Genomic DNA, 17,093 nt, shown 5'->3' with positions numbered 1-17,093 from the left:
TCCAAAAAAAAAAAAAAAAAAAACGATTAGTTCCCTATCATGGGTGTCATAGCTCATCTCAATGTCACATTCTTGAAGGATCAAAACATGTAGCAATATTGAAGTTATTGGGGGAACCCTGCTTACACCAATGTTTCATAAATGTATTTTTTACAGTGACTAAACTGGTATTATATAATTTTCATATTGTGTTTTTTTCTTATTTTTGAATGCTCTATACCTAGTATACAAACACACACACACACACACACTTACTGGACTCCGCTGCAAATTGAAATTTATTGATTAGACATTGTCATGCTCGTTATTTAAAGGGACGGCAATCTTACAGTATATATACTCAGTGTAATGTATTCTTTGAGAGCAGTTTAACTTAGTTACGGTTATTCATTTGATTGAGGTCAAAAATCATATGATATGTAATAGGGATGCAGTTTTGTTGCACGTTAAGAGAAAAAAAGACATGATCTTGTTACAAAAAATGGTAACACGTCATCGCGTGTTGTGCCATCAGCCAGGCGCAACCAACTGAAATAAATATCACGTTCCGGTCCAGTCGTTGCCCGTGATATTTTTATATTTTGCCACGATATTTCACAGCAACCGCGTACTCTGGGAAACGCGCGCGCGCAGGAGGAGGGAAACTCGGCGCGACGCCGCAGCCCTTTAATCGTGGCAGCTGAGGCGCGCGCGCGCGCGAAGCCCGACAGGGGGAGGACCGAGGCGCGCACGGGGCCGGGACTGTGCGCGCGCAGCCGCCGCTGTCACAGGGCTCGCGATCGCAGCCTCCTCGTGATGCGTCGCGCAAGGACAGAGACTCGGCGTCGCCGCACGTCAGATATCGCCGCGTTTTCGTGGCCGCCGAACGCGACGTCCGCCTTTCGCTGCTTTTTTTCCCTTTTGAGTCGAGAGTCGCGTCTTCCTTCCGTCAGAGTTTGACGTCGCCAGCGTTTCTGCGATGACTGCAACAGCCTAACTCCTGCGGAGGAGGGAAAAAAAGGGGGGAGAAGAGAAAATTGCGATGCTGGAAGCGCAGCTCGAGCAGGAAAATGCAGCTGCGTGAGTGAAGGCGCCGCCGCCGCCGCCGCCGCCCCCCCCGCGCGGTACCGCATTGTTCGGAGCCGCGGCGCTGTCAGGAGGAGGCGGGAGGAGGTGGGTGACCCCGCGCGGGCTCTTGGGGGCCAGGCTGAGGCGACAGGGACAGTGAGTGAGGGACAGGGACAGCACTCAGTCACACCGTGTCAGCACTGCACTGTGTGTCCGCGGCGCCAGGGCCCGCGAAAAGCCCGCTTATGGGTGTCTGTTGTTAACACGGTTCGTTCGTCCTCTTCGGTCTCCTTTTAAACACGCGTTTCGTCATGATCGCGCGCGCACACGCGCAGCTAGACGAAATCCCCAAGGCCAAGGCTGAAGGTTTGCCACGCAGCACAGGTGTGTGTTGACAGCCTCAAACAGTCTGATGAAGAACAATTATTTATTAACACTACAGTTATGCCGCCTTCTGTATCTATCTATGTCTGTCTCTGCTGTGATCGCACTTTTATTTTCGATTCCGTGCTAAACTTGACAGGACATCCTTAGGATGATGATGATGATGATGATGATGATGGTTAGTGATGCTCCTGGACGCGGTCTGCCTGCTTTTGTCCAGCCGTGGCATGGTCGGTCGGTGTCCAGGGCCCTGTGAGTTTGGGCATCCGGTCCGCTGAGCCCAAAGGATACGGGTTCCCGGAGCGGACGGACAGCCGGAGGAGAACCGGCACGGAGGTGCTCTTCGGTGCCGACGATGCGGAGAGGGATGAAGGAAGGGTCGGGATGCCAGATGCCTCGGGCGGGACTCTGGAGACGCCTCAAGCCGGTTTCCTGAGTTTCACCGGGGTTCGGGGCCCATCGTTGTAAGTGACAGTGCCTTAATGTGCCCGAAATCTTTTTGAAACCATTTCGAGGCCCACAGAACTCAAGACTGGGTGTTATCAAAAGTCTTAACTGGATTTTCCACCTAGTAAAATTTGCAAGCTGACACATTGTGATACTCAAGTTATATTAGGCATATGTGAAGATGATTATAATCTTATATACTGAGTTTAATGTATGTTTTCGGTAGTTTAACTTAGCACCTGTGGTGATTCATTTGGTATATTTAGGAAAGACCACATTTTTTTGTTTGATAATCAACACAGAGGCCTTACCTCACAGGTCCTCTGAGTTTTTTTTTCTTCCTAACTAGGTGCAGATTACATGAGGATGCTCTGATGCACAGAGTTTTCACAGCTGTCATCTAGGGATCCACTTCTGTTGCATATTTAAAGAATTTCCGTTATGAAGTGTCAGTCCGGGGAATGCTTGAGGGGAGGAGTATATCTGAAATAGTTTTGATCCATGAAGTTTATTGCCTGGCTAAATATGCAAAGCACTACTGGTTTAAAAAAAAGATAAAGGCCTGTTTTCATGAAGCCACTGGGGGGGGGGGGAGGACAAAGGGGTCCCACAGCATGCAGAGGAACAGTAAACAAACTGATTTATGGTATCGAATCAATGCAAGCTCTGTTGTGTCTCTCCAGGGCATATAAAAGGTCTCCGTCATTCAGGGAAGAGTGAATCCCATGGTCTTATTCTTGGATTCCAGCAGAAGGATGGGGAGCATTTAGGGATTTTTCTCGTTTTTATTTCATTGTGTTTTTCCCCCTCTTTCTAAGCGCACGCAGCACATTTGCACGTGCAAACAGCCACGCAGTTTTGTTCTGTCTCATGGCTTCAGAAGAGCTTTGTTAATATGGTTTAAGTGTCATGATGCTGTCGTCTTTGTTTGCTTATATTCTCAAGTTAGGAGTTTAGCTCAAACTGAGCAGTGGGCCAGTATGTAGCATGTGTGTAGGGTTAGGACTTTAAAACGCACCGGTTTATGAATGGTTATGAATGGTTGATTTTAATCAAGTGCTTCATTTCAGTCCTGTGAAGCACAAGCACGTGCAGCTGCGCAACTTAAAACCGTAGTCCAATGAGGAACACCGAACGTCGCGTTTTTTTCCTACCCACGGGCACGCATGCTCAGACACATGCAAACACACTCACTGGCTGAGGACTGCTTCGGTGGAGCTGGCAGTTAAGTTAACGTTTTTTTTTTTTCTTTTCTTTTCTTAAGTGGTTCCCATTCAGTGAGTAAAGGTTTGCCGTGGAGAAGGACCTTGACTGTCCGACCGTTTCTCAGGGCCGCTGCGTACTTTAGTCCTACTGATACAGGTGCTTGCCGAAGTCATCAAAGCGATTTAACGTTGAAGCCGTGTGCAGAATAAGTGTGTACATTCATTCACTGGGCCTTGATAGCCTGTCGCTCAGCGGGGCAGTCCTCAAATCTGTGTCGCTGACGTGTCCGGCGTTCACTTTGGTTACCAAGTGGTCCCACCTGGGTTTTGCATATACAGAACCACAGCACTCTTGCCAAGACTGAGATCTTTCAGATTTCTGTGGGGTTTTTTTTTCAGTCTAGATGTGCTTCATGTTCATTGAATTGTTTTGCAAAGAGTAAATAGTGTCACGTATTTCGAAAAGCAACACAGCGGTTAAAGACAGAGACTTGCAAGCAGAAGGCTGTCAGTCCGAGCACAAGGAGCAGCAGTCCTGTTGTGCGCTTGTGAAACCTGAATTGCTGCGGTAAAATATCCAGTTAATGTATCATAAATATTCAGAGTTGCTCTGGGTAAAATACTTTAAGGAAGCAATGAAATAATAATACAGTGGAAATATATGTAAATATCTGGGGAAAAGGGAGGAGGTTTTTGTTCAACGCTCAGTTGGTTTGAGAGCATCCATTGCATAGCGAGGCCACCTCCAAGAATGGGTCCTTCAGTTCAGTGACCTTTGCTTCTTGTCTCTCAGATAAATGCAATTTGCCCGCCAAAGAGAATTTCCATGTGACTGATTGTTTACCTTCCCCACGATAACCAGAACCTGCGGCGTTGAACCGCCACTGCCCTGTTCTCCTCAGATGGGCCAACAGGAACGGCTGCTTGCAGGGAGAGACATTCTGTCCAAGAACCATCCGGTGAAATGTAAATAAAAGGAAAGTAAAACTTTCAGTGTTAGTAGAACCCCTCCTAAGTGCGTATCCTCTTTCTGTTCCAGCCGCGCAGACATTTCCCAGTGTCCCCTGCTGTTTCCAGTTGACTGACATTTATGTTACCTGAATGACAGCGATATGAGTTTGTGCCACGTACACTTTCGCTGCTCTTAGTTCTCTTCTATTGCCTTTAGCCTGTGGGGACAGTGAGGTGTGTGCGCGCAACAAATGTTTCTTCTTCCTGTTTTTCATGTAATTGGGTCTTTGAACAGTTGCATGGAACCGGCTCTTTCTGAGAGATAAAGAGGTGGGAGAAATGTGGAAGTCATTAGCGCAGAGGGTGAGGAATTCGGCCTGCCTCCTTCGGGTGGTACCGCATGCCGGTAACCCGCGTGCCCGGTCCACCTTTGCTTTCTCGCCTCCCCAGGGCCACCTTCTCTTGATCCCAGTTCCGTTTTGCCAGCCATCGCTCCTATACCAGATCGCTCAACGGCACGAATGAACACCGATAAATGTAGGAGATACTGAAAGATTATGCCTACATACAGGCTGCTGTGGATACGCTGGGGTCTGAGCGTTTGTTAAATTGACGCAATACCATTTCGACTGGTATTTATAGCTGCGGCCTGTGCTGCTGTACTCTTCTCCCAGATTGAACGGCTGCAGGAATAGAAACGCCAGCGGAGAGAGGAGAGCTTTGTAAAATGCTGATGGAAGGACAGGTATGGCTGGACACGAAGGTGCCCGACGAGAGCGCTGAACCCCAGCAGCCTCACTTCTGCATTAGATCAGCAGGTGGCCAGTTTGGCAGGGGGGGGAGGGAAAATCGTGTGTCTTCAGCAAGCAGAAGTATTGTGCGGTGGCTGTGTGCCACTCTGTCGGCCTTTTAAAAGGCATAAAACGGGCTGCTGACATCCAGGCATTCCTCAGGTGAGCGCTAAATCCTTTTTCCATTCATAAAAAGTGTGTTGTTGTCATCTAAGACCCCCCCAAACAAAGTGGTTTTACAGAAAGTAATTTCTAACTTTTATCTTCCCCTGCTCATTAAAGGTCTTTTTGAAAATGTCTCTGCTGTTGTTTTATGTGTAGGCCTTTACAAAACATGGCACTGAGGCTTGAGATTAAGGGGAAAAGTCGCTGGAGCTCAGTGGACGGCCGGGCGTTTGCTTCAGGCATGACTGCACCTCCGCTGGAGATCTACGGTCTGATCTCTCCCTGATCCTGTTGCATTAACGACTAATTAAGCCAAGTGCTTAACTCGCATGATCCTTAAAAAGAGTGAAGAAAGCAGGCGGGCATGAAGAAAAGTTGTCAAAGCAGGAAATAAAACTGTAATCGTGCACTCTGCTCTGGGAGAAGATTAGTTTGTGGGGGAAAAAAAGATCAAATCCTTCATCCGCTGAGCAAGATTATAAAATGCATAAATGTGGTTGTACTGAATTATGCCATAAGAGATATGTGCTGATTTTTATCGCGATTTTTATCAATCCTTAGATGTGTACTTGCGATTTTGCCTCTGAACTCTGACCTGTCGGCTCTTTTTTGGGACCGGGAGGGGTCAGGGATGGTCCACCTTTGTCTAATACCTTCTGCATTCTGGGCAGTGTCATAAAACCGTTGCAGACCAATCAAACTGGCCTTCGGCTTTCTATGAAAACTCCTCAGCGGTCGCTATAGGTAGAATGAACAAAAGCCAGTTCCGAAGCCAAGTGTTTTGAGTTCATAGGCTTTGACTTACAGGTCAAAACTTATGCGTCAAACTGCTTCGGAAAACCTGTAGAGCGAGTGAGAGTGAGTTTGTGCGTCCTGCACAATGAGCTCATCCAACACATATTTGAAATGAGCAGACAGCACTCAGGGATGCTATAAATACTGCTTGCTGGATGAACTCGATGCGGAAGAAAGCCAGGGGAAAGTACAAAGGCCGTTTGCTATAAATAGACAGGCCTCGATCAAGCTCTCGCAGGAAACGTGAAAACGTTGCAGGAGTTGTGACCTGCCCTTGGACCCGGGCCTAATCGCAGCACTCGTAGCAGTACGCGGCAACCGGCAGAGTAAGACCAGGCTGCCGCCTGCGCTGTATGCCCAATGGCATGCCGCGCCACATGGATGCCATTATGTGTGTGTATGTGTGTGGTTTTTTTAAATCTAGTAGTAAATCCCTCGGCAGTTTGGGCAGAAGGCATTCCATTTGGTTATTGAAGTGCCACACGTGACTGTCGAGGCCTCTGATTATGTAGATCGCTCTTCCTCCTGGCACGTTGTGCGCGTTCAGCACCCTCCCCTCCCCACATGTGGCTCTGCACACACTTTACCTGCGCGAACTGAGAGGCAGGGCTCGCTCCCAGACGCAGCCGGGCTTTACGGAACTAGAACAAATTCTCAGACTGGTACAAAATGGCTGCTCTAATATGTAAGGGGGGGGGGGGCGACGTTAGTCTCTGTTGCCATGACAACGGTGGTTCCACTATACAAAGGAAGATCGTCGTGAAACAGGCTCTAATATTTTTCCCCCATTTTAAGGATTCTGCCGCCCGAGGTCCAGTAACGGCGCCTTCTGCTCTGAGAAACGGTCTTCTTCAGTAACTGATGGAGAGCAGGGTTTCTGGATATGCTGCATTTTGCTTGCGCTGGCTTTCCTTCGACTGTTGTTTTGCTTTTTTGAGAGAACGTCTCCTCCCAACGCGAGGACAGCGTCTCGCGCGCAGCTGGTCTAACCCCACCCAGCCGGAGGGTCTGCTGGCTTGGCTCCTGAATCCTGACGCCGCCATGATTCACGCCTCCCCCAACTGCCTCCTCCGATGTTCCCGTCTCGCGCACATCACCGGGCCGTAAGATGCGAGACGGGGGTCCGCCATCCTTTGGCGCGCTGCCAGGCATGCACGATCTGAGCGTGTATTCGCTGGGGTCCGAGCCGTCGGTCTCCGCAGGGCCAGTAAAGTGTGATGGATGTTACCGGGTCTGTTGGCCTTGCGTCGTTAGTTAACGCGTTCAGTTATGGAGGCCATTGGGAAATAACACGTTTGAGCGCTGGGGATGCGTGGTAACGCAACCAGGCTCTTGGCCATTACCTGTAGATGATCCGACTAATACTGAGATGTAGTGTGTTAGGTTTAGCAGGAAACAATGCTGTGGTTTCATTTTGTTTACAAAATTTTTGCAAGAGCACTGCAGCATGAATAAATCATCTGTGTAGCTGGTGACCCATCATCGTGAAATTCCAAATCTGGATTATAATTCGACTTTCTTTTTTTCTTAAAAAAAAAAAAAAAATGTTCTCGGCTCACTGTTTAATAGATTTCAGTGCAGTAATGTGAGGTTTGTAGTTCTGGTAGCTTTAAAGGCATGCGTTTATTATCCAGATATTTAAATAAATACCTAAATTTGTGTTTAATTATTGATTACATCATTCGCAGCCCTTGGCACGAAATCAGGAAAATGATGGTAGATTAAGCACAGATTTTTTTGTGGTGACATGTAAGACTTCAGTCAAAATATAACCTTTTCAAACATCGACGTGTTGTTAGGTTTTTGTAACATGCAGCTGCTTTATATGTTGCTGTTTCATTTTTTTTTCCCTCACTCTTTTGCCTCAGTTGGTCTAACCACGCTGTTGGGAAACACTTGGAGGAATGACCACTTGGCCCACCGCTTTAGAGGCAGCTCAGAGCGTTGGCTTATGAGTGATTCCGGTTCACTCGTGATGATCATTTGCGTTGGACAGACTGCCAGTCAGGGTGTTTCTAGGAACAGTTTTGCTTTGAGGACCAAGTTGTCACAAAGGGCAGTTAGCGAAAAAAGGAAAAGAACGAGACTGACTGCTCAGGGAGACGCTGAAGGTGATTGAGAAGGAAAGCCGTCCGTAAAGGCAAGCGTCAAGTGATGGACGTCCTAAGTGATGTAGCTGCGCTGTGGTCCAGGTGAACGTTTCCAGGTTAGCGGTGGGCGGCAGGGAGGTGCGTGAGGACTCTGCTTACCGCAGGCCCCTCAACCACGTTGATGAAAAGCTTCCTCCTCGCCGCGGCATGTGGCTCCTTGCCCTCAGCCTACCCTTCCCGGCTCAAGTGACCGCAGAGAAGCAGAAACGCCCCACCTCCAGTCCGCCCTCCCCCCACATGGTCAGCGATGATGGCAGAGCTGGGAGGCTGTGCTGTGGGGGAGGGGGGGGCTCCCTGTGATTCTGTGCGAAGGCAGAGCAGAGTGTACCGCGATAACTCTCAAGGCCTCCTTCTGCGATGGGGGAACGGAGCCAACTCCGCTCTGGTTAGAAAGCTGCTTTTCATTGCAGGAGAATGTAACCTCCCCTTGAGAAAAATCATGAATGAATTAGCGCCAAGAGAGATGATCAGCCCTAATTCTATTTGACCACTTACTCTAAAAAGATACGATTGTTATATATTACATGGATGATCCTTTTTGTTGAAGGCACGTAAACGGAGAGCGTTCGGAGACAAAATCCTTGAATGAAGGAGCATTCTTATGGGTGCTACTATAGTAGCAAGATGCTTAAAATTATTTTTAAATCACTTTTAAAATGGTCATACATCAAAGTGTTTTAAAATAATTCCATGGAGTCGTTTTGAATACTTTGTATAATGTCTCTGTTTCGTTTCCGTCTTACCTTAATAAACCAGAAAAGCAAACGGTAAGAGTGCTCTCCATGTTGTGCGTGTGTGTGCAAGGTATTGGGCCATGAGCAAAATGCTAGGAGATGTGGGTCATGTCATTACAGCGATCTGCTGCAACTCATGAGTCTGATGTGACGTGACCTCTGGGCATTTTCCACTGTTCTCTGTTCGGGAATATTGCATTATACGTATGTATGCATGTACATACGTGTGTGTGTGTGTATACACAAACACATACTGTATATATACACACACATTTTATATATAGAGATAAATATGTTACATATATTTATATATAAATAATATATATGTTTATATATACATATTTATAGGGAGTGTGTGTATATATATATGTGTATATATATACAGAGAGAGAGCGCGAGAAACTGTATATATATTTCAGTGATGTGTGTGTGTATGGGATACTGGAGAAAGGAAATTGTTTCTTGTCGCAGATGCTGCACTGTTGTTTACTGATCTCTAGCAGTCAAAGTATCTGCCAGGAATAAAAGTCCCCAGGCAATATGTTGGGGAGTAACTTGCGGAGGGGGTTTGTTTAAAGCACCATTATGGCGTCAGTGTGTTTGGTTTTGCGCTGCTTTCGAAGCTCTGCATTATTGCTCTGGCTCTGCCAAAGACGGAATTGTTTATTTGCTGCCAAAATATAATGTAATTAAGCGTGCTCTCGAATGGGCAAATTAAAAAAATAATCGTAGGCTGTGAGTTATTTCGTGCACCCCCCCTCCCCTCTCCATGAGCTTTTAATTCATACCTTATTTTAAAAACAACTGGTTTGTCTTAACTTGCAGCTGTACGCTCGGGATGTTGTGCGTGATGTTTGTGTCTGCTGTTGTACCTTCCAGCACAACGATAGCGCAATATACTTGTTTTCCCTGAGACTTACTGAGTTCTTTATGGGCTTGTTGGGAACGGAGGGAAGATTTACTGCACATTGCGTGCAAACCTAGCTAAGGCTCCGACTTCGTCTGACTTTGGGCCACGTCTTTTATTAATTCAAATCAGGCAAGATTCGGCAATATAAATACGCTTTGTGGAGACTTTTACACAGATCTGCAGTTTATGATTCGGATTGTCTGTCCAATAACTTTTTCTGTCATTGCTGGTTAGTGGTGTTTTAATGAAAAGGGGTTTGTTTAGTTGTCTTTTGTCTTGTGCCGTAGGGTCCTGCAGAAGAACTACTGTGGAGAGCAGGAAGCCATGAGATCCCTGGCCTGGAGCACCTGAGGAGGATCCTTTTGAGAAGCTTACGAGGAAGCCATGGAGAACGGCCAGCCCGGGCTGCCCTTGGACACGGCGAGCCCCCCGGCCCCTGTGAACGGTGGCGGCAGGGGCGCAACTGTTGGTGAGGGGACCGCCAAGCTGGAGAATGCCATCACTCAGCTGATCACAGCCGAGGCCTGGAACCTTAACACCAGTGGACTCGCAAGGAAGCCCCTCTCCCCTCTGGTGGCAGTTCCGGCACCTTCCTTGCTCGGTTCCACCGCCGGCGCCGAGCCCCAGGGTGGAATGGCTCTCAAAGTGGCTGCCACTGTCCTCCAGCCCATCTGCCTAGGGGAGAGCCCAGTGGTGCTGCCTATCCACCTGCAGATGGCTGGGAGCGGAGCGCCCCCCTTGGGCCCGGCTGCCAACGCTTCCTACCTCATGGCCGGTCAGGGCCCTGTTTCCCTGCCCCTTGTCCTGGAACAGCAGGTGTTCCAGCACCTGAGCTCTCCCTCCCTCCAGCAGGGGGCACCGTGTCCAGCCGCATCCCTGCAGAATGGCACCCTGTGTCAGAATACCTCCCTGCCCTTCACCCAGCCACAACCCCTGGACCAGAAGTCTTCAGGGCAGCCCCAGGATCCGGGCGTCCTGCCCCTCCTACAGAATCCCGCCTTTGCGGCCATCCTGCAGGACCTGTTCCCCTTGCAGAACAACCTGAACTCCTCCGCCTGCCACACTGCTGCATCCACCCCAACGGACCACTTCTCCTCCACCTTTTTCCCCCCTCCGCCACCACTTGTGCACCCCTACAGCTCCCCGCTTTCGCCCCTGGTCCCTCCGGCCACGCTCCTGGTTCCCTACCCCATCATCGTCCCCTTGCCGGTGCCTCTTCCGGTCCCCATCCCCGTCCCCATCCCCATCCCACAGAACGCGGACTCAAAGGTGTTTGTAGACCCACCGAAACCAACTTGCACCTTGAGCAAAGGCACACAGACAAATGCAAAAGAGACCACCGGTCCTGTGCGTCTCTTGCAGTCGGCCGCCCCATCCCCCCCGTTCCCTGCCGAGGGGGAAGTGCTGGACCTCTCGGTGAAAGTTCTGCCAGTACAAACAAAGCAGGAAGTTCCACTTCAGCAGGACAGCGTCCTTGATCTTTCTGTAGCCAGCAGGAGGAAGGCCTGCGTCCAGTCCTTCCTCAGTAGGGAGCCACCAGGGGCTTGTCGCCCTGCCCAGGACGCTGGCAGTGCCGCCCTGTCCCTGGAGGTCCTGCGGCCCATGGAGTGCGCGCAGAAGCTCGACTCCAAGCTCCTGAGTGGCCTGGCATCCCTGGAGTTCAGCCGGCAGCACAAGTGGGTGGTGGACGGCAGTGGGCGTCAGGGCGGCGAGCCCAAGGGCAGTGGCGGCGGGGGGAACTTTGAGATCGTAAGCACATCCCAGACAGCCAAGGTCATAGTATCAGTCAAGGACGCCATGCCCGCCATATTCTGTGGCAAGCTCAAGGGCCTCTCTGGGGTTTCCACCAAGAACTTCTCCATTAAGCACGATGCCAACCAAGAGGCTGTTCTGCAGCAGTGTTTCAGCGCCAGAGCCCCGGGGGAGCTGCGTGGCCCTACGGAAGCCCTCAAAAAGACCTCCAAGAACAGGGCCATCAAGCTGAAAAAGGTCAACTCCCAGGAAATCCACCTCCTGCCCATCAAGAAGCAGCGTCTGGCTGCTTTCTTCCCTAGGAAATGAGCGGTCTCTTGGTCGGCCGAAGTACTTGGTGGGGAAGGCATGAGGTGGTCAGGAGGGCGGACGCTTGGCCGTATCAGCAAAACCGGCTCTTCTGATCATCAGAACCACATTTTGGGATGTTCTCCAGGCATGGCCAAGACTCCAAACAAAGTGCAATTGATATAGCCTTTGCTTGACTTGGCGAGCAGACAATGAACTTATTTCATCAGAGAGCAGCTTTGAGTCTCCAATATTTATTACTGAGTAGTGTTATCCTGACTTTCTGGCACTGCCCAAATTAATTTTATGTGGTAATTTGCTACAAAGCTTAGCTGATTATGGGATGCTTTTTTTAGCATTTGGGCCATTAATATGCATTTAGTTTGGTTGCACATTGCCAATGCAGTACTCTCATTCCTTCCATTTATAGTCAAATTAATATTCATGAACCTGAAATAGTGGAAAATGAGCCAGTTGCTAAGCGACACAGGCGGCACGTATTTGTAGCCTTAAGAGAAAAAAAGAGAGCAAACATTTCAAAGTTTTTTCCTCTTCATTAGGTGGGGCTTTCAGGGTGAGGTTGTTTCAGTATCGTAAGACTCACCCTTCGGTTACAGCAGCGCGGATCTGGGTCGGCTCCTTCTGTCCAGCCCTAACTGTCCAAACATGTTCTTGATCACGAGCAGAAGACATACTGCATCTGTCCTGAAGGTCTCTTGCGCAGTGATTTTCCTCTTTTGTGGAAAGGATTGCCTGTATTTACTTTGGCCCATTAGATCAGTCTCTTCATCTGACAGGAAATTATATTTATCAGTTATTTATTCAACTGATGCATCATCTTTGTTGGGGGGCAAGCAGGAAGCAGGCCGGTCATGGCTTGGCAGGCCAGAGCCCTGCTTTCCTTCATTATATTGAAAGTTGGAAACAGCTGTCATAATCTCAACTAAGCACAATTTTTAGCTGTGCATAAAAGGAGGGTACTATGGAAAACCCACCACTTTTGAATTAAAAAAAAAAAAACAAAAAAAAAAACCATCATTATCATGAAGGGCTATTTTCAAGCTAAATGATTTTGAGATTTTTCTGAAAGCAGAGAATTGCTTTTGTATTTTGTATTTGTTATGGAAAACGATTCAGCTTTAATAGGCGAATCTCATTTGTCTTTGGTCTCCGGAGAAAGGAGGGGGGAGCAAGAAACGTAGCGTGCGCGTGCCGTAATATCCGTCTGCAGCAAACCCGTGGATTGGGAAAGATCAGAACGTGAAATACAGGGGAGGTCCATCAAAAATAGAGGCACTTCAATTCAGAATCGCCACGGTGGTTCTGCGAAGGTGTGTGCTCTGATGCCTGTTGTCATCTGTATGCTCAAATGTCTAAAGTTGACCGTAAAAGATGCTTGGATCCACGAGTATTGCAACAAAAGCCAAGAGCAAGAGCGCAGTCAGGCTGGTAAACTGGCAGACGGGAACCAGACAGACTGTAGAGTATTAGAGGCTGAATGAGCTTATTCTTAACCGCTTCTCCTCACCATCTGTCCTTTCCGTACGTGTATAAACGATGCAGTGGTGTTTCGTTATTGTTACCGTGTTGTGTTTCCCTCCTATAATGAGCTTTCCTTCAGCTATCATTTGTTGCCACAAATGTACATGTGAGTTCTTGGACAGACGTGTGCGCCCTGTTAATCTTACCATAGTATTTAACATTCGTCACTGAATTTCTTTGCCCCAAGGACAGACTGTTGTTTTACTGATCTTGTATTGCGTAGTTTTATGGTGTAATTATGGTGTTCTGTTAGGCTGTAATACTCGAGGAGGGACAGTACATGCCAGTAAGTATGTGTGCGTCAACCCAAGGCACTAACCAAGTTTGGCGAAGAAGTGATGCTGGGAAAGCACTGACAGTCAAATGCTGATCTTAGGAGTTTTTGGAAATGCGTTTGGAAAAACAATATAGAAATGTGTTTTGCTTTAGACTAGGAATTAAATATCGCAAATGAATAGGTCTCAATATAAAACAAAGTTATTTTATTGTACACTTCAATTGCATGATGTATTTCTAAAGAGAATAAAACCAACCACCGCCTGCTAAGTGCAATAACGGATAGTTCATTTGCATCTTTGCGTAACATGGGGGTGTTCCATCTGAAAAATCAGTTGTGTGTGAGAATTCCCATAACCGATGTCTTCTCAGTAATGCGCTAGGGAGTGGTAAATCCTTGAGGGCTGCAGTCTGTCACAGTGCGCGTTGTTGAAGATGTTAGTTTGAAAATACATGGTACAGTCAGTAAGTTCTAAGATTAGCCGCCATATGGAACTGCTGTGGGGGCAAGCCATCGACACATATTCACTTTACTATGTAAATTGCTTTGCCTAGTGGTCCGTGTCTAAATCTGAGTAATAACAAGGTAAAATACGCAGGACTGTCCCTCGAGGAGTGATGTTGTAAGAGGGAGGTTCTCAGACCGTATCTTGGTAGGGTCATGTACCTCCATGGTCAAGGGCTTGACTGAACTGATTTTATGGAAAGCTTCATGGAGAGCCGGAGGACCCTCATGCATAGGCCCACCAGGATAAGAGCAATGGTAAAGGAGATTTGATACCTCACTGGGGAAAGATGTTAGTGTGCATTGCAGTCACTGCAGCCGCTTCACTTTGGAAGCACACTGACACTCATGCACCCTGACAACTGAAATATGTTGGCAGCTGAGAGCAACTTGGTTCACATATTTTTTGTTTTGAAGGGCAGCAGAACGAGAGCATGGCCTCGGGACGAGTACCGCATCGGGTTGTTATGTGTTTAACAGGTCGGGGCAAAAGGGTTCTTGGGAAATGCTGTCAGGTAGTCAAGGGTGAGCTGTCAGTTCTGCTTACTTCCATGCTGTTGGGCTAAGTGTTCCTATGGACAATCATGGTGATCCTTACAACTGACAGTATCTGAAGAGTCATCATTGTTTTCAGAGTAAAGCCCCATTTCCACTTGCTGGAAAAGAATATCAATAGATATTTATTTATTAGCTTCAAAATGGGTTATGTGCTCCTGTATTCAAAAGATCTCATCCACAGTTATTTAAAAATAACTACACAGATTTTTTTTGTTATTGTTAATACATCACACAGCTTCAAAACTATGGTGGCACAGCCTTAAATATATTTAATTGCTTGTGTTTTTTCCTTGCAAAACTGCACATTATTGTAAAAACTGACTGTTAAATTGCCTTGAACGCAAATCAGAGTGATTTAATTTAAGGAAGGGCAACATTGCTTTGTAGACTCAAAATTAACGATGTTAATGTTTAAAGTAGAGATACCATTACTATTTGTCATGTTAAAGGCTACTATTTTGTATGCATTGGTACTGAAGGTACCAGTGAGGATTTTATACAGTCAGCCATAAGATGGTTCATTTTTGTAGTCAACACAGTTGAACGAATTCCAGAGAAAATAAACGGTTCTGCAAATGAGTTTAATTTAAACCTCAATTTTTACAATATAAAATGTGAAAAAAATAAGCAGTTATGAAAAAGGGGGTTCACTATATAACAATAAAACAAAGTAAACTAAAATCACGTTCTCATTTTTCTCAGACTGCTTATTAAAATACAAGGACTGATGCAATAATTTTTGGGTAAGTTTTATAAAAATACAAGATGTGGATGAAGTCCAAGTGGCTTCATTACTTTGCCAAAGCTTTCCTGCTATTTGTGAAAATGCACAAAAACTACGATAAACATTTTCAAGTACTTTGATATGTTCAGAAAGTTGAGTTGATTTTGTTTTCATCATGTGACTTGAGTCAAGAAAAAAAAAAGAAATCGAAACTTCAATAGAGGGAATAAAGGTCTAGTCAGATAACATTTAACTAAAAACTGCTATGCTATAAGTCTGTCATAAACAGTCCACTGAAACCTGAGAAATATTAAAATGTAAAAATAAAACAAGGCAGATTCCATCAAACAATGAATTGAACACATTTGTCATGTAAAAAGGTGACGAGGAAGACTGTGTACACACTGCGTGGCCATTACTCCAGTTTTATGCACTTCAAAGTAGCGTGTAAAAGTATTTCCCACATATACGTACGTACATTCTCCTCCGTGACGTTTCTAGCCAGTCCTTTGAGGAACCAACAGTAACTGGTGAAACTATGTCGGAAGAGCAGGGCAAATGGGGAGCAAGACACTGCTTGCTGTCCCCTCCGAAAGGACAGCGGGACACTTGAACTGACCAACTGTGGAGAGATGTGGGACCACGTGAGGACACGTGAGCCAACACAGACTGCATTGCGCACATCTGGACTGACTGTTAAAGCAATGTGCTCTCTTGGCACTAATAAAACCTCTTTATTTATAATTAATGGGCATACAAGCTGTTTTTAAAATTAAATCTCTTCTTTCACACAGCTTTGAAATGTTTGTTTTTAAGTACGGTCTGTAACGTAGAGGCCCGCTGATGTGGCCGTGTTCTACCGGACAGTTACCGTGAAGGTCACGGGGTAAAGTGACGCACCTCTGGTAATCCCCCTTCATTCAGCAGTGGTGAGCGAGGCGAGTCCGCGACGACCCGAAATTAATTGAAACGCCTTTCTTACCTCGGCAGGGCCGAACGATTTGTCCTAAAATACTACATACGAAAACAGTAAACGTAGTTCTGTGCCGGTTTGTGCACTGCAGGTGAGTTTAACAAAAAAAAAAAAAAAAAGTCAGGAAGGAAGATAAGCAACCTGAGCTTTCCGATCATTTGTATATTAAAGCAATATTAATAAATAAGAAAAAGCTCAAATTCGTTCTACATCCCCTCAGATGCGACTGATTTCAGTTACAGACCGATCCAGAAACCCACAAATGGATCCAACATTCAGGTTATTTCTGCACATTTCCAGACCTTCATAGCTGTACCAACCACGACAGGTAAATAGAGAATATAACAGAAGTAAAAATCCCATGTTTTCATAAGGACAAATGACAGACCAAAAGTAGTACAAGTTTCTTGAGGCAGTGCTTACGTTGGCTGTAGATGGGGCTCACTTATTAATATTTTTGTCATTTAGCCATATTTGAACGACTCTGAAAAATAACCCTGACCATCTGTTAATAACTTTACCAATCTTTCTCCACCTATGACATTTCCTGCACATAAGTGATACCTTTTTCAGACCCTGCATGGATGCAACAAAGCAAAAACTGACTTTTTCAACGCACAGAAAATTCCTTTCAAACGAGCGTGTACTTGTCTTTTCCATCTGTAAAGTTTGCATTGCAAATGAGAAGCTGATAGATGCTTTGACAAAAGCACGAAGGTCCAGTTTTGCTCCAGAACAGCATGTGGTTTTGTACAAATGCAGCACGACATCTCCATCAGGACAAATGAAGCTGAAAAACCATGATGCCAAATGTCTCTTTTCCTCTTTCAAGTCAGTATCGCAGCTGCCCAGCATCCACTGTTTAGTGTGGAGAGTTTTTTTTTTTTTTTTTTTTT

The 17,093-nt window shown here is 46.6% G+C and overlaps 1 protein-coding gene across 4 annotated transcripts; it reads left to right on the top strand.

Moving 5' to 3' along the window:
- The first annotated feature begins 974 nt into the window (after positions 1–974).
- LOC108933175 (retinoic acid-induced protein 2-like) lies at positions 975–17,085 on the top strand. Of its 4 annotated transcripts, XM_029250416.1 has the most exons (3): positions 975–1,152; positions 1,652–1,895; positions 9,867–17,085. In XM_029250416.1, exon 3 carries the CDS (start codon positions 9,964–9,966, stop codon positions 11,638–11,640), a length of 1,677 nt encoding a protein of 558 aa, XP_029106249.1. In that variant the 5' UTR covers positions 975–1,152; positions 1,652–1,895; positions 9,867–9,963; the 3' UTR covers positions 11,641–17,085. The 4 variants fall into 4 exon arrangements, with proteins under 4 accessions (XP_029106249.1, XP_029106251.1, XP_029106247.1 ...); XM_029250418.1 differs by lacking the exon at positions 1,652–1,895 and having other exon boundaries at positions 975–1,059; XM_029250414.1 differs by lacking the exon at positions 1,652–1,895.
- Positions 17,086–17,093: the final 8 nt, after the last annotated feature.

The sequence above is a fragment of the Scleropages formosus genome, chromosome 1, assembly GCF_900964775.1.
Source record: "Scleropages formosus chromosome 1, fSclFor1.1, whole genome shotgun sequence".
In the NCBI taxonomy this organism is placed as follows: Eukaryota; Metazoa; Chordata; class Actinopteri; order Osteoglossiformes; family Osteoglossidae; genus Scleropages; species Scleropages formosus.
Note: the sequence above shows the minus strand (reverse complement) of the source record. Positions and strands in the feature narration are given on the sequence as shown.